This window comes from Scyliorhinus torazame, chromosome 15, assembly GCF_047496885.1.
Source record: "Scyliorhinus torazame isolate Kashiwa2021f chromosome 15, sScyTor2.1, whole genome shotgun sequence".
In the NCBI taxonomy this organism is placed as follows: domain Eukaryota; kingdom Metazoa; phylum Chordata; class Chondrichthyes; order Carcharhiniformes; family Scyliorhinidae; genus Scyliorhinus; species Scyliorhinus torazame.
Genome location: NC_092721.1, coordinates 214,076,394 through 214,100,489, shown reverse-complemented (window position 1 = coordinate 214,100,489; position 24,096 = coordinate 214,076,394). Strand labels below are relative to the sequence as shown.

The 24,096-nt window shown below is 50.2% G+C and overlaps 1 protein-coding gene across 1 annotated transcript in view; it reads left to right on the top strand.

Moving 5' to 3' along the window:
- LOC140391353 (dynein heavy chain domain-containing protein 1-like) overlaps positions 1 to 24,096 on the top strand; it is a 275,539-nt gene that overhangs the window by 35,212 nt on the left and 216,231 nt on the right. Inside the window, exons 5-6 of the mRNA XM_072475932.1 lie at positions 5,314 to 5,424; positions 10,048 to 10,204. Coding sequence (XP_072332033.1) covers positions 5,314 to 5,424; positions 10,048 to 10,204 — 268 coding nt within the window. The remainder of the gene's footprint in view (positions 1 to 5,313; positions 5,425 to 10,047; positions 10,205 to 24,096) is intronic.

Below are 24,096 nucleotides of genomic sequence, written 5' to 3'. Positions count from 1 at the left end.
GAGACGGGACATTGAAAACTGCGCGAGTGGAGAGAGAGTCGGGACTTTGAAAACAGCGCGAGTGGAGACAGAGTCGGGACATTGAAAACAGCGTGGGAGGAGAGAGAGCCGGGACATTGAAAACAGCGCGGGAGGAGAGAGAGCCGGGACATTGAAAACAGCGCGAGTGGAGAGAGAGCCGGGACATTGAAAACAGCGCGGGAGGAGAGACAGCTGGGAGAGTGAAAACAGCGCGAGTGGAGAGAGAGCCGGGACATTGAAAACAGCGCGGGAGGAGAGACAGCTGGGAGAGTGAAAACAGCGCGGGAGGAGAGAGAGTCGGGACATTGAAAACAGCGCGAGAGGTGAGTGAGGCAGAACAGTGAAAACAGCGCGGGAGCTGAGTGAGCCAGGACAGTGAAAACAGCGCGGGAGGCGAGAGAGCCAGGACATTGAAAACAATGTGAGTGGAGAGAGAGTCAGGACATTGAAAACAGCGCGAGTGGAGAGAGAGTCGGGACATTGAAAACAGCGCGGGAGGATAGAGAGTCGGGACATTGAAAACAGCGCGAGCGGAGTGAGAGCCGGGACATTGAAAACAGCGCGAGTGGAGAGAGACCCGGGAGATTTAAAAAGCGTGGGAGCTGCGAGTCGGAGCGGAGATTTAAAAAGATCGCGGCCTAGTTTCGGGAGCCGTTTGGGGGGTGGGGGAGGAGCACTCTCTGTCAGGGAGAGAACCTGAGAACATCTAAGACATTCAGAACGTAAGTAAGTGATTTTTACTCATTTTTACTTTTATACCTTTTTCAAAGTATTTTTCGAGGGTTAGATACAGAGTAAAGCCCCCTCTACACTGCCTCCATCAAACTCTCCCAGGACAGGTACAGCACGGGGTGAGATACAGAGTAAAGCTCCCTCTACACTGTCTCCATCAAACTCTCCCAGGACAGGTACAGCACGGGGTTAGATACAGAGTAAAGCTCCCTCTACACTGTCCCCATCAAACACTCCCAGGACAGGTACAGCACGGGGTTAGATACAGAGTAAAGCTCCCTCTACACTGTCCCCATCAAACACTCCCAGGACAGGTACAGCACGGGGTTAGATACAGAGTAAAGCTCCCTCTACACTGTCCTTCTCAAAGTGTGTGTGTCGTGGGGAAACTGAAGTGACATCACAGAGAAGCTGTGACCTGAGTGGCTGGTTGGGAATCTACACTAAATTAAAAAAATTAAGCATTGGTAACTAATTAAACATAATTACTTATAATTTAGAGGGATATCTAAGCCAGAGATCGGAGAGTACTATATTTAGCTTTCAGATTTATATTAGAAATCTAGTGCTAGGAAACAGATAGTTAACAGTAACTTTAAACATTAAAAAAAAAAAAAACTTTTTAAAAAACCTTTTTAATTTTAATTTACTAATTAATTGACGCAATGTCAGTTAGAGGGGTGCAGTGCTCTGACTGTGAGATGTGGCAGGTCCGGGAGGCTTCCAGCGTCCCGGATGGCTTCATCTGCAGAAAATGCACCCAACTGGAACTCCACACAGACCGCATGGTTCGGTTGGAGCAGCAATTGGATGCACTTAGGAGCATGCAGGTGGCGGAAAGCGTCATAGATCGCAGTTATATAAATGTGGTCACACCCAAGGTGCAGGCAGAGAAATGGGTGACCACCAGAAAGGGCAGGCAATCAGTGCAGGAATCCCCTGTGGTTGTCCCCCTCTCGAACAGGTATACCCCTTTGGATACTGTCGGGGGGGGATAGCCTATCAGAGGAAAACAGCAGCAGCCAGAGCAGTGGCACCACGGCTGGCTCTGATGTTCAGAAGGGAGGTCAAAGCGCAGAAGAGCAATAGTAATAGGGGACTCTATAGTCAGGGGCACAGATAGGCGCTTCTATGGACGTGAAAGAGACTCCAGGATGGTATGTTGCCTCCCTGGTGCCAGGGTCCAGGATGTCTCCGAACGGGTAGAGGGCATCCTGAAGGGAGAGGGCAAACAGGCAGAGGTCATTGTACATATTGGTACTAACGACATAGGCAGGAAGGGGCATGAGGTCCTGCAGCAGGAGTTCAGGGAGCTAGGCAGAAAGTTAAAAGACAGGACCTCTCGGGTTGTAATCTCGGGATTACTCCCTGTGCCACGTGCCAGTGAGGCTAGAAATAGGAAGATAGAGCAGCTAAACAGCCAGTACTTGGAACTATGATGTTGTTGCCATTACAGAGACCTGGTTGAGGGAAGGGCAGGATTGGCAGATAAACGTTCCAGGATTTAGATGTTTCAGGCGGGATAGAGGGGGATGTAAAAGGGGTGGCGGAGTTGCGCTACTGGTTAGGGAGAATATCACAGCTGTACTACGGGAGGACACCTCAGAGGGCAGTGAGGCTATATGGGTAGATATCAGGAATAAGAAGGGTGCAGTCACAATGTTGGGGGTTTACTACAGGCCTCCCAACAGCCAGCGGGAGATAGAGGAGCAGATAGGTAGACAGATTTTGGAAAAGAGTAAAAACAACAGGGTTGTAGTGATGGGAGACTTCAACTTCCCCAATATTGACTGGGACTCACTTAGTTCCAGGGGCTTAGACGGGGCAGAGTTTGTCAGGAGCATCCAGGAGGGCTTCTTAAAACAATATGTAGACAGTCCAACGAGGGAAGGGGCGGTACTGGACCTGGTATTGGGGAATGAGCCCGGCAAGGTGGAAGAAGTTTCAGTAGGGGAGCATTTCGGGAACAGTGACCACAATTCAGTAAGTTTTAAAGTGCTGGTGGACAAGGATAAGAGTGGTCCTAGGATGAATGTGCTAAATTGGGGGAAGGCTAATTATAACAATATTAGGCGGGATCTGAAGAACATAGATTGGGGGCGGATGTTTGAGGGCAAATCAACATCTGACATGTGGGAGGCTTTCAAGTGTCAGTTGAAAGGAATTCAGGACTGGCATGTTCCTGTGAGGAAGAAGAATAAATACGGCAATTTTCGGGAACTTTGGATAACGAGAGATAGTGTAGGCCTCGTCAAAAAGAAAAAGGAGGCATTTGTCAGGGCTAAAAGGCTGGGAACAGACGAAGCCTGTGTGGAATATAAGGAAAGTAGGAAGGAACTTAAGCAAGGAGTCAGGAGGGCTAGAAGGGGTCACAAAAAGTCATTGGCAAATAGGGTTAAGGAAAATCCCAAGGCTTTTTACACGTACATAAAAAGCAAGAGGGTAGCCAGGGAAAGGGTTGGCCCACTGAAGAATAGGCAAGGGAATCTATGTGTGGAGCCAGAGGAAATGGGCGAGGTACTAAATGAATACTTTGCATCAGTATTCACCAAAGAGAAGGAATTGGTTGATGTTGAGTCTGGGGAAGGGTGTGTAGATAGCCTGGGTCACATTGAGATCCAAAAAGACGAGGGCCTAAGGGCCTGTTCCTGAGCTGTACATTTCTTTGTTGTTCTTTGTTCTGTACCTGCCCTGGGAGAGTTTGATGGGGACAGTGTAGAGGGAGCTTTACTCTGTATCTAACCCCGTGCTGTACCTGTCCTTGGAGTGTTTGATGGGGACAGTGTAGAGGGAGCTTTACTCTGTATCTAACCCCGTGCTGTACCTGTCCTGGGAGTGTTTGACGGGGACAGTGTAGAGGGAGCTTTACTCTGTATCTAACCCCGTGTTTGATGGGGACAGTGTAGAGGGAGCTTTACTCTGTATCTAACCCCGTGCTGTACCTGTCCTGGGAGTGTTTGACGGGGACAGTGTAGAGGGTGCTTTACTCTGTATCTAACCCCGTGCTGTACCTGTCCTGGGAGTGTTTGATGGGGACAGTGTAGAGGGAGCTTTACTCTGTATCTAACCCCGTGCTGTCCCTGTCCTGGGAGTGTTTGATGGGGACAGTGCAGAGGGAGCTTTACTCTGTATCTAACCCCATGCTGTACCTGTCCTGGGAGTGTTTGACGGGGACAGTGTAGAGGGAGCTTTACTCTGTATCTAACCCTGTGCCGTACCTGTCCTGTGAGTGTTTGATAGGGAGAGTGTAGAGGGAGCTTTACTCTGTATCTAACGCCGTGCCGTACCTGTCCTTGGTGTGTTTGTTGGGCCACTGTAGTTTCTTCCAGAAACTTCACCATGAACTCGACAATTCTTCCAGAATCTCCACCAGGAACCCGAGCATTCTTTGAGAAATTTCAACAGGAACTTGAACATTCTTCGAGAAACTTCACAGTGTACTTGAGCATTCTTCCAGAAACTTAACAAGGAACTCAAGCATTGTTCCAGAAACCTCATTAGGAACTCAAGCATTCTTCCAGAAATTTCACCATAAACTCATGCATTCTTCCAGAGACCTCTCCAGGAATTCAAGCATTTTTCGAAAATCATCACCATGTACTTGAGCGTTCTTTGAGAAGCTTCACTGTGTACCCAGGGATTCTGCGGGAACCTTCACAGTGTACTCTATCAGTCTTCCAGACACTTAACAAGGAACTCGAGCATTCTTCCAGAGAGCTCACCAGGAACACGAGGATTCTTTAAGAAACTTCATTAGTCCCGAAAGACGTGCTGTTAAGCGAATTGGACATTCTGAATTCTCCCTCAGTGTATCCGAACAGGTGCCGGAGTGTGGCAACTGGGGGCTTTCATAGTAACTTCATTGCAGTATTTACATATGCTTACTTATGACAATAAAGATTATTGTTACTCTGGGCAGTGGGAGGAAACCGGAACACCCGGAGGAAACCCACGCAGACACGGGGAGAACGTGCAGACTCCGCACAGACAGTGACCCAAGCGGGAATCGAACCTGGGACCCTGGAGCTGTGAAGCAGCAGTGCTAACCACTGTTTTACTTACAAATCGGGTGTCCATAAGCCATTGAAGCAGTCAAGGACCCAAGGAAAATATACAAAGTTTGGTTAATTCAATTATGTTGGGACTCCGGGGTTTGTGGGACTGGAATTGACCGCACACATGCTCAGGGTGTGATAACACCTCCTGCACTCTTCATTGAATCAGGGTTGATCCCGTGGCTTGGTGGTAATGGTAGAGTGGGGGATATGCCGGGCCAGGAGGTTGCAGATTGTGGTGAATACAATTCTGCTGCTGCTGATGACCCACAGCGCCTCATGGCTGCCCAGTCAAGTTGCTAGATCTGTTCGAAGTCTATCCCACTTAGCACGGTGTTAGTGCCTCACAACACGATGGAGGGTATCCTCAATGTTTGCTGATTGTCGGACACATATACCACATTACAACTCTCAATGAAATTCAAGAAGATTTTGTTGTCTGAAGAGTGTTTTGGGTTCATGTTGGTTGTGAAAGTTCGCATTGCTTCTCCTTTTTGTGTCACAGCTGGTATAGAAATATGAAGCGGGAGTGGATGCTGAAACATCGGAATGTCCTGTGGAGCTGCCTGCTCCCAGCCATCCCTCACTTCGGAGCTGCTTTGCTACAGATTTCCAGGTATGTCCATTAACATAGGAAAATAAGAACATGGGAATTAGGAGCAGAATTCAGCCCTTGGAGCCTGCCCTGCCATTCAATCTGATCATGGCTGATCTCTTCCTGGTCTCAACCGTGGGCAGCACGGTAGCATTGTGGACAGCACAATTGCTTCACAGCTCCAGGGTCCCAGGTTCGATTCCGGCTTGGGTCACTGTCTGTGCGGAGTCTGCACGTCCTCCCCGTGTCTGCGTGGGTTTCCTCCGGGTGCTCCGGTTTCCTCCCCCAGTCCAAAGATGTGCAGATTAGGTGGATTAGCCGTGGTAAATTTCCCTTAGTATCCAAATTTGCCCTTAGTGTTGGGTGGGGTTGCTGGGTTGTGGGGATAGGGTGGAGTTGTTGACCTTGGGTAGGGTGCTCTTTCCAGGAGCCGGTGCAGACTCGATGGGCCGGGTGGCCTCCTTCTGCACTGTAAATTCTATGATTCTATGAAATCCACCTCCCCACCTGTTGCCCATATCCCTTTAACCTGTTTTTAAAATCAGAAATATACCTATCTTCTTGAAACCATTTAATGACTCAGACTCCACCGCACTATGGGGTAGCAAGTTACACAAATTCACCACCCTCTGCGAGACGTAGTTCTTCCTCATCTCCGTTCTAAACCTACCGCCCGTCTCAACCTGTATCTGTAACCTCTCATTCTAGATTGCCAACAAAGGGAAACATTTGGTCGTTGTTTACTTTATCAATCCCATTTAATATTTTGTACCCCTCGATGGGACCACCTCATCCTTCTAAACTCCAGCAAGAATAAGCTTGATGTCATCGTGGCTCAGTGAGTAGTACAAACAAGGAACAAAGAAATGTACAGCACAGGAACAGGCCCTTCGGCCCTCCAAGCCCGTGCCGACCATGCTGCCCAACTAAACTACAATCTTCTACACTTCCTGGGTCTGTATCCCTCTATTCCCATCCTATTCATATATTTGTCAAGACGCCCCTTAAATGTCACTATCGTCCCTGCTTCCACCACCTCCTCCGGTAGCGGGTTCCAGGCACCCACTACCCTGTGTAAAAAACTTGTCTCGTACATCTACTCTAAACCTTGCCCCTCTCACCTTAAACCTATGCCCCCTAGTAATTGACCCCTCTACCCTCTGGAAAAGCCTCTGACTATCCACTCTGTCTATGCCCCTCATAATTTTGTAGACCTCTATCAGGTCGCCCCTCAACCTCCGTCGTTCCAGTGAGAACAAACCGAGTTTATTCAACCGCTCCTCATAGCTAATGCCCTCCATACCAGGCAACATTCTGGTAAATCTCTTCTGCACCCTCTCTAAAGCCTCCACATCCTTCTGGTAGTGTGGCGACCAGAATTGAACACTATACTCCAAGTGTGGCCTAACTAAGGTTCTTTACAGCTGCAACATGACTTGCCAATTCTTATACTCAGTGCCCCGGCCAATGAAGGCAAGCATGCCGTATGCCTTCTTGACTACCTTCTCCACCCGTGTTGCCCCTTTCAGTGACCTGTGGACTTGTACACCTAGATCTCTCTGACTTTCAATACTCTTGAGGGTTCTACCATTCACTGTATATTCCCTACCTGCATTAGACCTTCCAAAATGCATTACCTCACATTTGTCCGGATTAAACTCCATCTGCCATCTCTCCGCCCAAGTCTCCAAACAATCTAAATCCTGCTGTATCCTCTGACAGTCCTCATCGCTATCCGCAATTCCACCAACCTTTGTGACGTCTGCAAACTTACTAATCAGACCAGTTTCATTTTCCTCCAAATCATTTATATACATACTACTAACAGCAAAGGTCCCAGCACTGATCCCTGCGGAACACCACTGGTCGCAGCCCTCCAATTAGAAAAGCATCCTTCCATTGCTACTCTCTGTCTTCTATGACCTAGCCAGTTCTGTATCCACCTTGCCAGCTCACCCCTGATCCCGTGTGACTTCACCTTTTGTACTTGTCTACCATGAGGGACCTTGTCAAAGGCCTTACTGAAGTCCATATAGACAACATCCACTGCCCTACCTGCATCAATCATCTTTGTGACCTCCTCGAAAAACTCTATCAAGTTAGTGAGACACAACCTCCTCTTCACAAAACCATGCTGCCTCTCACTAATACGTCCATTTGCTTCCAAATGGGAGTAGATCCTGTCTTGAAGTTCTCTCCAGTAATTTCCCTACCACTGAAGTAAGGCTCACCGGCCTGTAGTTCCCTGGATTATCCTTGCTACCCTTCTTGAACAGAGGAACAACATTGGCTATTCTCCAGTCCTCCGGGTCATTACCTGAAGACAGTGAGGATCCAAAGATTTCTGTCAAGGCCTCAGCAATTTCCTCTCCAGCCTCCTTCAGTATTCTGGGGTAGATCCCATCAGGCCCTGGGGACTCATCTACCTTAATATTTTTTAAGACGCCCAACACCTCGTCTTTTTGGAACTCAATGTGACCCAGGCTATCTACACACCCTTCTCCAGACTCAACATCTACCAATTCCTTCTCTTCGGTGAATACTGATGCAAAGGATTCATTTAGTACCTCGTCCATTTCCTCTGGCTCCACACATAGATGCCCTTGCCTATCCTTCAGTGGGCCAACCCTTTCCCTGACTACCCTCTTGCTACCCTGGTCTCGCACAGCGTAGTCAGAATGCCTTGGACTTGCGTCTCATACCACAAACATGAGGCAACAATGCAGGCAGACACTGCAGTACAGTACTGAGGGAGTGCTGCACTATCAGAGGGTCAGTACTGAGTGAGTGCTGCACTGTCAGAGGGTCAGTACTGAGGGAGTGCTGCACTATCAGAGGGTCAGTACTGAGTGAGTGCTGCACTGTCAGAGGGTCAGTACTGAGGGAGTGCTGCACTGTCAGAGGGTCAGTACTGAGGGAGTGCCGCACTGTCAGAGGATCAGTACTGAGGGTGTGCAGCACTGTCAGAGGGTCAGTACTGAGGGAGTGCTGTACTGTCAGAGGGTCAGTACTGAGCGCGTGCTGCACTGTCAGAGGGTCAGTACTGAGGGAGTGCCGCACTGTCAGAGGGCCAGTACTGAGGGAGTGCTGCACAGTCAGAGGGTCAGTACTGAGTGAGTAGTGCACTGTCAGAGGGTCAGTACTGAGGGAGTGCCGCACTGTCAGGATCAGTACTGAGGGGGTGCTGCACTGTCAGAGGGTCAGTACTGAGGGAGTGCCGCACTGTCAGGATCAGTACTGAGGGAGTGCTGCACTTTCAGGAAGTCAGTACTGAGGGAGTGCTGCACTGTCAGAGGGTCAGTGCTGAGGGAGTGCTGCATTGTCAGAGGGTCAGTACTGAGGGAGTGCCGCACTGTCAGAGGGTCAGTACTGAGGGATTGCCGCACTGTCAGAGGGTCAGTACTGAGGGAGTGCTGCACTGTCAGAGGGTCAGTAGTGAGGGAGTGCTGCACTGTCAGAGGGTCAGTACTGAGGGAGTGCCGCACTGTCAGAGGGTCAGTACTGAGGGAGAGCTGCACTGTCAGAGGGTCAGTAGTGAGGGAATGCTGCACTGTCAGAGGGTCAGTACTGAGGGAGTGCCGCACTGTCAGGATCAGTACTGAGGGAGTGCTGCATTGTCAGAGGGTCAGTACTGAGGGAGTGCCGCACTGTCAGAGGGTCAGTACTGAGGGATTGCCGCACTGTCAGAGGGTCAGTACTGAGGGAGTGCTGCACTGTCAGAGGGTCAGTACTGAGGGAGAGCTGCACTGTCAGAGGGTCAGTAGTGAGGGAATGCTGCACTGTCAGAGGGTCAGTACTGAGGGAGTGCTGCACTGTCAGAGGGTCAGTACTGAGGGAGTGCTGCACTGTCTGAGGGTCAGTACTGTGGGAGTGCTGCACTGTCAGAGGGTCAGTACTGAGGGAATGCTGCACTGTCAGAGGGTCAGTACTGAGGGACTGCTGCACTGTCAGAGGGTCAGTACTGAGGGAGTGCTGCACTGTCAGAGGGTCAGTAGTGAGGGAGTGCTGCACTGTCAGAGGGTCAGTACTGAGGGAGTGCCGCACTGTCAGAGGGTCAGTACTGAGGGAGTGCTGCACTGTCAGAGGGTCAGTACTGAGGGAGTGCCGCACTGTCAGAGGGTCAGTACTGTGGGAGTGCTGCACTGTCAGAGGGTCAGTACTGAGGGAGTGCCGCACTGTCACACGGTCAGTACTGAGGGAGTGCCGCACTGTCAGAGGGTCAGTACTGAGGGAGTGCTGCAGTGTCAGAGGGTCAGTACTGTGGGAGTGCTGCACTGTCAGAGGGTCAGTACTGAGGGAGTGCCGCACTGTCAGAGGGTCAGTACTGAGGGAGTGCCGCGCTGTCAGAGTGTCAGTACTGAGGGAGTGCTGCACTGTCAGAGGGTCAGTACTGAGGGAGTGCTGCAGTGTCAGAGGGCCAGTACTGTGGGAGTGCTGCACTGTCAGAGTGCTGTACAGTTTGTATACTTGTTCACTGTGTCTGTTAGTGTCGCGTTCATGCCGATAAGCGCACAGTATGTTCCCATGACCCCCCCCCCCTTTTTTTTTTGTTTAATTATGTTACCCCAGTGAGAATCAGCACCTTCAGGAGGACTGACGGGTTCCTCTGGTGAAGCAGGCTAACAGACTATTTTCTGATTGCAGGTTGTTTCAGGAATTGCGACAAGTGCACTGGCTCCCTGTACAAGTGACTGAATCTCAGACACTGAATGGGTTCATGCAGTTCAATGATCGCAGGGTCGCTGAGGCGAGCAACTTACTGGAGAAATTCTTCAATTACTGCAACTTCATCCTCCAGCTGGTATGCAGCACACACCCACAGAACCAGTGCAGACACAGAAACATCGGAAATAGTAGCAGGAGGAGGCCATTCGGCCCTTTGAGCCTGCCCCCACCATTCATTCCCGTTCATGGATGATCATCCAACTCAATAGCCTAATCCCGCTTTCCCACGGATCCTTTGATCCCCTTCACCCTGAGTGCTCTATCTAACTGCTTCTTATAACCATACAATGTTTTGGACTCCACTACTTTCTGTGGCAACGAATTCCACAGACTCAGCACTCTGGGTGAAGAAATTTCTCCTCATCTCTGTCCTCAATGGTCAGGTGAATTGGCCACGCTAAATTGCCCCTAATTGGAAAAAATAATTTGGTACTCTCAATTTTTTTTTTTTAAAGTACCTGGATGAGCACTTGGCATGTTCTAACATTCAAGGCTATGGGCCCAGTGTTGGCAAATGGGATTAGGTAGGCAGGTCAGGGCCTTTCATGTGACGGTGGAGACTCGATGGGCTGAAGGGCCTGTCCTGCACTGTAGTTTTCTGTGAATCTGTGAATCAGGCAGTTCAATCTTGTGATTAGTTTCCTTTTGGAAACAGTAATACAGGACAAAATCACAAATAATTTGAACAAATGTAGACTAATTGTGGAAGGTCAGCATCGATTTGTTCAGGGTAAACCATGTGAAACTAATTTTCTGGAGTTTATAGATGAGGCAACATAAAGAGTTAAGCTGTCGATGTGGTGTACATGGACTTCCAAAAGGTATTCGATACAATTCGATACAAAATGTCAAGAAACTCAAAAACACACACGATGTTCCCCGCCCCCCTTTTTTTTTGTTTGGACGAGAAAGAAGAAACAAACAGTCACAGAAACAAGCGCCCTTCATTAACAATATCCAAAAGTTTCTGTGAACTCGCCCCTCTTTTCATAAAACAGTCTGACAGTTGATAGCTCCTGACGACCCATTTAATTTTTGTTATTTCCCATCTGTCCAACATCTTCAAACTTGCGAGTCTATCCGTAACCTCTTTTCATTGACACTTTTTGTAGAGTGCACATTTTCCCACAGGGATTTATTGTCAATGTGACAGTCAATAGGTATATTACCCAAATCCCCTAATCCCAAAATTTCTCTCAATATCTGACTTATATAAAAGGCCATATCCACCGCCTCTACAAGGCTTAATGTCTCAGCAGCCAAAGTGCTTTTTACCACTCTCCTTATTTTCTTTGTTTCCCACGCAAGCGGGCAACATTTACCATTGTTCCCCAAAAGGAAAATTATAAAACCTCCTGCGCTTGAAACCCCATCACATAAATTTGCGTAGGATGCATCGCTACAAACTATGAGTTTCAAGTGCCTACGGTCACCTAAAACCGGGAACTTCAAAACACACTCCTGCATTTTTAGTTTGGCCAACGCTTTATTTGCTCTTATTATGTCTTCCACTTTGGCATCATTCATTTTTGTACTCAACTCTAAGACATCAGACTTCCGGTTGCGGCTATGCGGAGCTAAGCTGCACGATTCGGCAGCTCCCGCTATTACGGACTTTCGGGCTCGTTAGAGGAGCCCCAACGGAATTTTTTTTCGAAGACAACCCGTGGGGAAGGGAAGAGAGAGGTCCCCCTCCAACTTTTATGGACCGGACCAGAAGTGAAACGGCCAAAAAAGCGGCATTGGAGCAGCGGGAGAAGCGAGGGAAAAAAAATAAATGGCGGCGTCCAGGGACAAAGCGGAGTGCGGGCCGGAGCTGCAGGAGTTCATCAAGTGCTGCTTCGAGGAGCTGCGCAAGGAGATGCTGGCGCCTATGCTGGCGGTAATTGAAGGACTAGGGATAACCCAGAAGGCCCACGAGGTAAAGATCCAGGAGGTGCAGAAAAGAGTCAGTGAGAATGAGGACGAGATCTTGGGCATGGCGGTGAGAGTGGAGCAGCACGAGGCGCTGCACAAGAGGTGGGCGGGAAGATTCGAAGACCTGGAGAACAGGTCGAGGAGAAAGAATCTGCGGATCCTGGGTCTCCCTGAAGGAGTGGAGGGGGCCGATGCCAGGGCATACGCGAGCACGATGCTCGGTGCGATGATGGGCGTGGAGGCCCCTTCGAGGTCCCTGGAGCTGGACGGGGCACACCGGGTGCTGGCGAGGAGGCCCAAGGCAAATGAGCCGCCAAGGCGATGGTGGTGAGATTTCACCGGTTCACGGACAGAGAGAGGGTCCTGAAATGGGCCAAGAAGGAGCGGAGCAGTAAGTGGGACAATGCAGAGATCCGAATATACCCGGACTGGAGCACGGAGGTTGCAAAGCGGAGAGCGGGTTTCAACCGGGCCAAAGCGGTGTTGCACCGGAAAGGAGTGAAATTCGGAATGTTGCAGCCAGCGCGACTGTGGGTCACATACAAGGACCAACACTATTATTTCGAAACGCCTGAAGAGGCGTGGACCTTCATACAAACCGAAAAGTTGGACTCTAACTGAGGGTTTGTGAGGGTGGGGGGGATGTTTGAGGTTTGATGTGTTACGGTTGTTGTATATAGGGGGTCAATCACGCGCAGGAAATGTTACATGGGCTGGTGGAGAGAGACAAGGCCGCGACAGGAGCTGCGCCAAAGGGGGCGGGGCGGGCTTTAGAAAGCGCAGGGTTTTTCCCACGTGCGGGAAGTAAGGCGGGAAGGGGAACGAAGGAACGCATACTGATTGGGACACTCCCACATGGGGAGGTCAATGGGAAGCCGGGGTCAGCAGGTGTCAGCTGACTTACGGGAGTGATATGGGGGAGCAAAAAAGCTAGACAGGGGTCTAGCTGAGGGGAGGGGGGGAACTGGGGGGGAAAAGGGTTGCTGCTGCACTGGCCGAAAGGGAATGGGTCACAGAAGAGGTGGTCGGGACGGGGGTCCCCCGTCTGGGGGACTGGAGGGTGAGGGAGGCGCGGACACGGGACTGGCCCAGAAAAGGAGATGGCTAGTCCGGGGGGGGGGGGCTCCCAATCCGGCTGATAACGTGGGACGTGAGGGGCCTGAATGGGCCGGTGAAGAGGGCCCGAGTGTTCACGCACTTAAAGGGACTGAAGGCAGACGTGGTCATGCTCCAAGAGACACATCTGAAGGTGGCGGACCAGGTCAGGTTAAGGAAGGGATGGGTAGGACAGGTATTCCACTCGGGACTGGACGCGAAGAATAGAGGGGTGGCAATATTGGTGGGAAAGCGGGTGTCATTTGAGGCCAAGACTATCGTAGTGGATAATGGAGGGCGATATGTGATGGTGAGCGGTAGGTTGCAAGGGACGTGGGTGGTGTTGATAAATGTATACGCCCCGAACTGGGATGATGCTGGATTCATGAAGCGCATCTTGGGGCGCATTCCGGACCTGGAGGTAGGAGGCCTGATAATGGGAGGGGACTTCAATACAGTGTTGGACCCAGCACTGGACCGCTCCAGATCAAGGACTGGAAAGAGGCCGGCGGCGGCCAAGGTGCTTAAAGGGTTTATGGATCAGATGGGCGGGGAGTGGACCCATGGAGGTTTGCAAGGCTGCAGGCCAGGGAATTTTCTTTTTTCTTCCATGTGCACAAAGCCTACTCCCGGATAGACTTTTTTGTTCTGGGCAGGGCGCTCATCCCGAGGGTGGAGGGGACGGAGTATTCAGCCATAGCCATTTCGGACCATGCCCCGCACTGGGTGGAACTGGAGCTGGGAGAGGAGAGGGACCAACGCCCGCTGTGGCGGCTGGATGTGGGACTGCTGGCAGATGAGGTGGTGTGTGGGAAGGTGAGGGGGTGTATTGAAAGGTACTTGGAGGCCAACGACAACGGGGAGGTGCGGGTGGGGGTGGTATGGGAGGCGTTGAAGGCGGTGATCAGGGGAGAGTTCATCTCCATCAGGGCTCATAGGGAGAAGACAGAGGGCATGGAAAGGGAGAGGTTAGTGGGGGAGATTTTGAGAGTGGGCAGGAGATACGCAGAGGCCCCGGAGGAGAGATTACTTGGGGAAAGACGACGGCTCCAGACGGAGTTTGACCTGTTGACCACAGGGAAGGCAGAGGCACAGTGGAGGAAGGCGCAGGGGGCGACCTACGAGTATGGGGAAAAGGCTAGTCGGATGCTGGCACACCAGCTCCGTAAGAGGATGGCAGCGAGGGAAATAGGGGGAGTCAAAGATGGAAGGGGAGCCACGGTTCGGAGTGCGACGAAAATAAACGAGGTATTTAAGGCCTTCTGTGAAGAGCTGTACAGATCCCAGCCCCCAGCGGGGGAAGAGGGGATGAGACGATTCCTAGACCAACTGAGATTCCCGAGGGTGGAGGAGCAAGAGGTGGCTGGTTTGGGGGCACCAATTGGGTTGGAGGAGCTGAGCAAGGGTTTGGGGAGTATGCAGGCGGGGAAGGCCCCGGGACCGGACGGGTTCCCAGTGGAGTTCTAGAGGAAGTACGTAGACCTGTTAGCCCCGCTACTAGTGAGGACCTTTAATGAAGCAAGAGAGGAGGGGACCCTGCCCCCGACAATGTCGGAAGCGACAATTTCTTTGATCCTAAAGCGGGACAAGGACCCACTGCAATGTGGATCATACGGGCCGATCTCGCTCCTCAATGTGGATGCTAAGTTGCCGGGGGTGATCCATGAGGACCAGACGGGATTCGTAAAGGGCAGGCAATTAAACACTAATGTGCGGCGGCTCTTAAACGTGATAATGATGCCATCGGAGGAGGGAGAGGCGGAGATAGTGGCAGCAATGGACGCGGAGAAGGCCTTTGACCGAGTAGAGTGGAAGTACCTCTGGGAGGTGCTGCGTAGGTTTGGGTTCGGGGGAGGGTTTATCAGTTGGGTTAAGCTCCTTTACAGAGCCCCGATGGTGAGTGTAGTGACGAACCGGCGGAAGTCGGAGTACTTTCGGTTGTACCGAGGGACGAGGCAGGGGTGCCCGCTGTCCCCCCTGTTGTTTGCATTGGCGATCGAACCCTTGGCCATGTCATTGAGGGAATCTAATAAATGGAGGGGGGTGGTCCGAGGGGGAGAAGAGCATCGGGTGTCGCTATATGCGGATGACCTGTTGCTGTACGTGGCGGATCCAATGGGGGGGATGGTGGAGGTCATGCAGACTCTAAGGGAGTTTGGGGAGTTTTCGGGCGAGAAGCTCAATGTAGGGAAAAACGAGCTTTTTGTACTACAGGCAGGGGACCAAGAAAGAGGAATAGGGGACCTACTGCTGAGGAGGGCGGAGGGGAGCTTTCGGTATCTGGGGATCCAGATAGCCAGGAGTTGGGGGGCCCTACATAAACTGAATCTGACGAGGTTGCTGGAGCAAATGGAGGAGGACTTCAAAAGATGGGACAAGTTACCGCTCTCGCTAGCGGGTAGAGTGCAGTCGCTCAAAATGGTGGTCCTTCCGAGGTTTCTGTTTGTGTTTCAGTGCCTTCCCATCGTGATCACCAAGGCCTTTTTCAAGAGAGTAGGTAGGAGTATAATGGGGTTTGTGTGGGCGAATAGGACCCCGAGGGTAAGGAGAGGGTTCCTGGAACGCAGTATGGACCGAGGAGGGTTGGCGCTGCCAAACCTAGGGTGCTACTACTGGGCAGCAAATGTGGCGATGATCCGCAAGTGGGTGATGGAGGGAGAGGGGGCGGCATGGAAGAGGATGGAGATGGCGTCCTGTAAAAGAACGAGCCTGGGGGCGTTGGTGACGGCACCGCTGCCGCTCTCGCCGACAGGGTACACCACGAGCCCGGTGGTGGCGGCAACGCTAAGGATCTGGGGCCAGTGGAGACGGCACAGGGGTGCAATGGGAGCCTCGGTGTGGTCCCCGATCAGGGGTAACCACCGGTTTGTCCCGGGGAAGATGGAAGGGGGGTTTCAGAGCTGGCATCGGGTGGGGATTAGAAGAATGGGGGACCTGTTTATTGACGGGACGTTTGCGAGCCTAGGGGCACTGGAGGAGAAGTTCGAGATACCCCCGGCGATATGCCTTTAGATATATGCAGGTGAGGGCGTTTGTGAGGCGACAGTTGAGGGAATTTCCCTTGCTCCCGGCACAAGAAATTCAAGACAGGGTGATCTCGGGTGCATGGGTCGGGGTGGGCAAGATGTCGGCAATACACCAGGAGATGAAATAAGAGGGGGAAGCGCTGGTAGAGCAGCTGAAGGGTAAATGGGAGGAGGGGCTGGGGGAGGAGATTGAGGAAGGTCTGTGGGCTGATGCCCTGGGTAGGGTTAATTCCTCCTACTCATGTGCCAGGCTCAGCCTGATACAATTTAAGGTGGTCCACAGAGCGCACTTGACGGGGCGAGGTTGAGTAGGTTCTTTGGGGTGGACAGATGTGGAAGGTGCTCAGGGAGCCCGGCGAACCATGTCCATATGTTTTGGTCATGCCCGGCACTGAAGGGGTTCTGGAGAGGAGTGGCGGGAGCAATATCTCAGGTGGTGAAAGTCCGGGTCAAGCCAAGCTGGGGGCTAGCAACATTTGGAGTAGTGGATGAGTCGGGAGTGCAGGAGGCATTCTGGCCTTTGCGTCCCTCGTAGCCCGGCGAAGGATCTTGCTAATGTGGAAGGAGGCGAAGCCCCCCAGTGTGGAGGCCTGGATAAATGATATGGCTGGGTTCATAAAGCTGGAGAGGATTAAGTTCGCCTTGAGAGGGTCTGCACAGGGGTTCTACAGGCGGTGGCAACCGTTCCTAGACTATCTCGCGGGGCGTTAGAGGAAGGTCGGTCAGCAGCATCCTGGGGGGGTGGGTGGGGGGGGAAACGTCCTGGGAGATGGGGCGCGGGGGGGGGGGGGGGGATTGCCTGGGAGGGTGGATGAGCAAGAGATAACATGAAGGGTTGGGGAAACTGGCACGTACGGAGGAGAGCCAGTGTATAACGCTATGTATAAAACTACAGGAATAGTGCCAGAGGACTGGAGGATAGCAAATGTGGTCCCTTTGTTCAAAAAGGGGAGCAGAGACAACCCCGGCAACTATAGACCGGTGAGCCTCACGTCTGTAGTGGGTAAAGTCTTGGAGGGGATTATAAGAGACAAGATTTATAATCATCTAGATAGGAATAATATGATCAGGGATAGTCAGCATGGCTTTGTGAAGGGTAGGTCATGCCTCACAAACCTTATTGAGTTCTTTGAGAAGGTGACTGAACAGGTAGATGAGGGTAGAGCAGTTGATGTGGTGTATATGGATTTCAGCCAAGCGTTTGATAAGGTTCCCCATGGTAGGCTATTGCAGAAAATACGGAGGCTGGGGATTGAGGGTGAGTTAGAGATGTGGATCAGAAATTGGCTAGCTGAAAGAAGACAGAGGGTGGTGGTTGATGGGAAATGTTCAGAATGGAGTTCAGTCACAAGTGGAGTACCACAAGGATCTGTTCTGGGGCCGTTGCTGTTTGTCATTTTTATCAATGACCTAGAGGAAGGCGCAGAAGGGTGGGTGAGTAAATTTGCAGACGATACTAAAGTCGGTGGTGTTGTCGATAGTGTGGAAGGATGTAGCAGGTTACAGAGGGATATAGATAAGCTGCAGAGCTGGGCTGAGAGGTGGCAAATGGAGTTTAATGTAGAGAAGTGTGAGGTGATTCACTTTGGAAGGAATAACAGGAATGTGGAATATTTGGCTAATGGTAAAGTTCTTGAAAGTGTGGATGAGCAGAGGGATCTAGGTGTCCACGTACATAGATCCCTGAAAGTTGCCACCCAGGTTGATAGGGTTGTGAAGAAGGCCTATGGAGTGTTGGCCTTTATTGGTCGAGGGATTGACTTCCGGAGTCAGGAGGTCATGTTGCAGCTGTACAGAACTCTGGTACGGCCGCATTTGGAGTATTGCGTACAGTTCTGGTCACCGCATTATAGGAAGGACGTGGAGGCTTTGGAGCGGGTGCAGAGGAGATTTACCAGGATGTTGCCTGGTATGGAGGGTAAATCTTATGAGGAAAGGCTGATGGACTTGAGGTTGTTTTCGTTGGAGAGAAGAAGGTTAAGAGGAGACTTAATAGAGGCATACAAAATGATCAGGGGGTTGGATAGGGTGGACAGTGAGAGCCTTCTCCCGCGGATGGAAATGGCTGGCACGAGGGGCCATAGCTTTAAACTGAGGGGTAATAGATATAGGACAGAGGTCAGAGGTAGGTTCTTTACGCAAAGAGTAGTGAGGCCGTGGAATGCCCTACCTGCTACAGTAGTGAACTCGCCAACATTGAGGGCATTTAAAAGTTTATTGGATAAACATATGGATGATAATAGTATAGTGTAGGTTAGATGGCTTTTGTTTTGGTGCAACATCGTGGGCCGAAGGGCCTGTACTGCGCTGTATTCTATGTTCTATGTAAACATATCATTTTACCACGTATATATCTTGCTCTGTGCGATTTCCTGTTATTTTGTTACGGGGGCGGGGGGGGGGGGGGGGGGGGGGGGGGGGGGTTTGTAAGGGAGAAAAATTGTGTTAAAAAATTTAATAAATATATATTTTTAAAAACAAAAAAAATCTCTAAGACATCAAAACTCACGTCCGGTCTAGTCTGTCTACCTAACTTCGCAGTTGCTCTTTTTCTATCTTTGAAACCATTGCGTCTTTCTGTGAAACTCGGCCACGACTAATTGCTATTGGGCTGATGCTTTCCAAATAAGATTGCTGACGTAAAGTTGCCCCTAACTTAGTCTGTCCGATTTCCAGTCTAATATATTTAAATGCACCGGAAGCCTGACTTCCAACCCTGAATTCTTTCCTCAAACCAGAGATTACAATAGCTTCGAAATCACTAGTCACGCCCCACAAAAAATCATCGACATGTATCATAAAAATGCCAGAAAGATTTCCTTTATAGTGCCAGTAAAACATTGCAGGATCTGCTTTCAACTGGCAACAGCCTAACTTTAACAAAACTGACTTTACCGAAAAATACCAGACTCTAGACGCATCATTTAATCCATATACACATTTGTTCAACTTCCAGAGTACCCCTTCTGTGTTAGCTGCTTCTTTAGGAGGACGGAGAAAAATGTCTCTCTGGAGTTGATGCCCCTGCAAAAAGGCAGCTTTTATATCTATAGATTTGCATTCCCATGCCTTTATGGCTAATAGAGCCAGGAAGATCTTTAAAATAACCTTTCCTTCTGTAGGTGAATCTACCCTTAAATTCTGATCTTCTAAGTTTTCTTCAAATCCCCTTGCCACGCGCCTGGCCTTAGTCTTATAAGTTCCACCCGGATGAACCTTTTCCGTGCAAATCCATCTGTGGGATAGAGCTCTTTGTCCCCTAACTGGTACTTCTGTGGTTCCCCACAGTAGGCTATTGCAGAAAATACGGAGGCTGGGGATTGAGGGTGATTTAGAGATGTGGATCAGAAATTGGCTAGCTGAAAGAAGACAGAGGGTGGTGGTTGATGGGAAATGTTCAGAATGGAGTTCAGTTACAAGTGGAGTACCACAAGGATCTGTTCTGGGGCCGTTGCTGTTTGTCATTTTTATCAATGACCTAGAGGAAGGCGCAGAAGGGTGGGTGAGTAAATTTGCAGACGATACTAAAGTCGTTGGTGTTGTCGATAGCGTGGAATAATGTAGCAGGTTACAGAGGGATATAGATAAGCTGCAGAGCTGGGCTGAGAGGTGGCCCAGAAGTGGCCAGAAGTGTAGAGAAGTGCGAGGTGATTCACTTTGGAAGGAATAACAGGAATGCGGAATATTTGGCTAATGGCAAAGTTCTTGGAAGTGTGGATGAGCAGAGGGATTTAGGTGTCCATGTACATAGATCCCTGAAAGTTGCCACCCAGGTTGATAGGGTTGTGAAGAAGGCCTATGGAGTGTTGGCCTTTATTGGTAGAGGGATTGAGTTCCGGAGTCAGGAGGTCATGTTGCAGATGTACAGAACTCTGGTACGGCCGCATTTGGAGTATTGCGTACAGTTCTGGTCACCGCATTAAAGGAAGGACGTGGAGGCTTTGGAGCGGGTGCAGAGGAGATTTAACAGGATGTTGCCTGGTATGGAGGGAAAATCTTATGAGGAAAGGCTGATGGACTTGAGGTTGTTTCCGTTGGAGAGAAGAAGGTTAAGAGGAGACTTAATAGAGGCATACAAAATGATCAGGGGGTTGGATAGGGTGGACAGTGAGAGCCTTCTCCCGCGGATGGAAATGGCTGGCACGAGGGGACATAGCTTTAAACTGAGGGGTAATAGATATAGGACAGAGGTCAGAGGTAGGTTCTTTATGCAAAGAGTAGTGAGGCCGTGGAATGCCCTACCTGCTACAGTAGTGAACTCACCAACATTGAGGGCATTTAAAAGTTTATTGGATAAACATATGGATGATAATGGCATAGTGTAGGTTAGATGGCTTTTGTTTCGGTGCAACATCGTGGGCCGAAGGGCCTGTACTGCGCTGTATTGTTCTATGTTCTATACCCCAAATTCACTCCACCTATGCAATTCTTGCTGTTTAGCTTCTTTGATAACTTTTTCATCTAATTTATTTGAAGCCACCAAAATCTCACGTGCATGTGGGCTTCTACTCCTATTAGTATTCGTAGTCTTACTCATGTTCCGAGATCTTGACAAACTACGTCCCCTCTCCCGCCTGGTATCTCGTTCTGGACTGCTACTGCTTGATCGTTACCTTCTGCTGTGGGATGTCCTTTCAATAGTTCTCGACCTTTTCCTACGGACCTGTTCACTATCCGATGTACTATCTGAACTGGCACTGCGTTTCTGTGCCCTCCATTTTTGAACTTTGTTTTCCCAATCCAGTGTCTTGACTCCTTCCCCTGAATGCTGTACATTCAACCAATGTTTATACTTTCCAGTGGCCTTCCCTGCTCTACTAATAACAGTTGCATCCTTCCATTGACTAGACCCTTCAGGCAAGTATGTCGCTTTTGAACCAACTTTTGGCAGTTGCCCTTTCGGAAAAATGGCCTGTTCTAATTCATCAGAAGTATTGCATTCCTCCACAGAAACCCTGGGCGCGATTCTCCACTCCCACGCCGGTTGGGAGAATCGCCTGGGCCGCCGGAAGTTCCGGGGACGCCGGTCCGACGCCCTCCCGCGATTCTCCCGAGCGGCGGAAACGGGCCAGTCGAGTTTCGCGGGCCGCAGGCCGGAGATTCGCCGGAGATACCCAAAATGGCGATTCTCCGGCACCCCCGCGATTCTGAGGCCCGGATGGGCCGAGCGGCCAGGCCAAAACGGCGGGTTCCCCCCAGCCCCGTCCACACCTGGTCGCTGCAGTCGTGGGCGGTGCGTGAACGCTGGGAGGGCGGTCTGTGGGGGGGCGAGGGGGGATCCTGCACCGGGCTTCACCTTGAATGTGGTATGGCCCGCGATCGGTGCCCACCGATCGTCGGGCCGTCCTCTCTGAAGGAGGACCTCCTTCCTTCCGCGGCCCTGCAAGGTCCGTCCCCCATCTTCTTGCGGGGCAGATTTGGACAGGATGGCAACCACGCATGCGCTGATGACGTCCGTTATGTGGCGCCGGCCGCGTCATCTATTCAGCGCCGCTTTTACGCGGGTAACAAGGCCTGGCGCGGGTAGATGACGTGGCCCCGATACTGGCCCATTGTCAGGGCCTGAATCGGTCGAGACCGGGGCCGTTCCGCGCCGTTGTGAACCTCGACGGCGTTCACGACGGCGCGGCCAATTCGGCGTGGGGGTGGAGAATCCTGCCCCCTGTCTATATCAGTTAATTGGTCCTCATAGTTCTGTAACACATGCGTACCAGATGACTCTGGTTCCTCGTCATGTCTGTCCGCTCTGTCTATATTTGAAAATTTGTAATCTGTACCCATTATCCTTGATGAATGGACCCTAACAGTTTGATTACCATGTTGCAAAATAATTTTTTTGCCATCTATGCCTATGATCTTCCCTGGGCGTTCCATTCATTAGAATTGTCTCTCGTATAGTATACCATGCCTCCTTGCTGAAAAACAGCATCTGATGGCCGTACGTTATGTCTTAAAGCTCTGCGAATTCTTTCAGAGACTTCTGCTTCCAAAAAAGCTTTTCTACTGCGATGTAATGCATTTAAATGTTCAGCAAAACCAGAGCTAATTGTAGTCCTCTCCCAAGCTGGAGGCTGGTCATCCAAAATGGACGGAATTTTAGGATTTCTACCAAACACTAATTGATAGGGACTATAGCCCCCAACCATCTGCAATGAATTCTTTGCATGTGCTGCCCATGCTAAAGCTGAATTTAGCCTGCAATTTGGTCGATCTGCCAACATTTTCCGAAGCATGTCATCGATGACAGCATGATTTATTTCACAGACATCATTATTAAATGGGCTTTCTGCAGTCGTATTCATAACTCTGATATTCACATTTTCACACATATCCCTAAACTCATCATTAGCAAATTCTCCCCCATTGTCCGTAAGGAATTTTGCCGGTGGACCCATTCCTATCCCTATCCATTTTTCCACGATTTGATCCAGAATTACTCTCTTTTCTTTACTTCGTACAATCGTTGATTGACTAAATCTGGTTGCTAAATCTACAAAATGCAAAATAAATATATTATTTGCTTTATCCCAGATCTTAAGATCCATGGCCACAATGTCATTAAAATCTCTGGCCAAAGGTAGGGTTACTATCGGTCGTGCTGGTGTCCTTCTGTATTTCCTATAAACTTCACAGCGATCACTAACCTGTTCTATCAGTTTAGTATAGTCGTCATCCCTTACCCCTGTATCCTTTAATAAATTTTTCAGCCGCCGAGGAGACGGATGTGCAAATTGCCTCTGCAGTTTTAATACCACAAGCTTTTGATCAGCTAAAGTCCCATTTTCAACTGCCATTAACATATCCTTAACCACTCTACTTGAAATATTATTTGTCAATAATGGAATACAATAGTAGAACATAGAACATAGAACATAGAACAATACAGCGCAGTACAGGCCCTTCGGCCCACGATGTTGCACCGAAACAAAAGCCATCTAACCTACACTATGCCATTATAATCCATATGTTTATCCAATAAACTTTTAAATGCCCTCAATGTTGGCGAGTTCACTACTGTAGCAGGTAGGGCATTCCGCGGCCTCACTACTCTTTGCGTAAAGAACCTACCTCTGACCTCTGTCCTATATCTATTACCCCTCAGTTTAAAGTTATGTCCCCTCGTGCCAGCCATATCCATCCGCGGGAGAAGGCTCTCACTGTCCACCCTATCCAACCCCCTGATCATTTTGTATGCCTCTATTAAGTCTCCTCTTAACCTTCTTCTCTCCAACGAAAACAACCTCAAGTCCGTCAGCCTTTCCTCATAAGATTTTCCCTCCATACCAGGCAACATCCTGGTAAATCTCCTCTGCACCCGCTCCAAAGCCTCCACGTCCTTCCTATAATGCGGTGACCAGAACTGTACGCAATACTCCAAATGCGGCCGGACCAGAGTTCTGTACAGCTGCAACATGACCTCCCGACTCCGGAACTCAATCCCTCTACCAATAAAGGCCAACACTCCATAGGCCTTCTTCACAACCCTATCAACCTGGGTGGCAACTTTCAGGGATCTATGTACATGGACACCTAGATCCCTCTGCTCAGCCACACTTTCAAGAACTTTACCATTAGCCAAATATTCCGCATTCCTGTTATTCCTTCCAAAGTGAATCACCTCACACTTCTCTACATTAAACTCCATTTGCCACCTCTCAGCCCAGCTCTGCAGCTTATCTATATCCCTCTGTAACCTGCTACATCCTTCCACACTATCGACAACACCACCGACTTTAGTATCATCTGCAAATTTACTCACCCACCCTTCTGTGCCTTCCTCTAGGTCATTGATAAAAATGACAAACAGCAACGGCCCCAGAACAGATCCTTGTGGTACTCCACTTGTGACTGTACTCCATTCTGAACATTTCCCATCAACCACCACCCTCTGTCTTCTTTCAGCTAGCCAATTTCTGATCCACATCTCTAA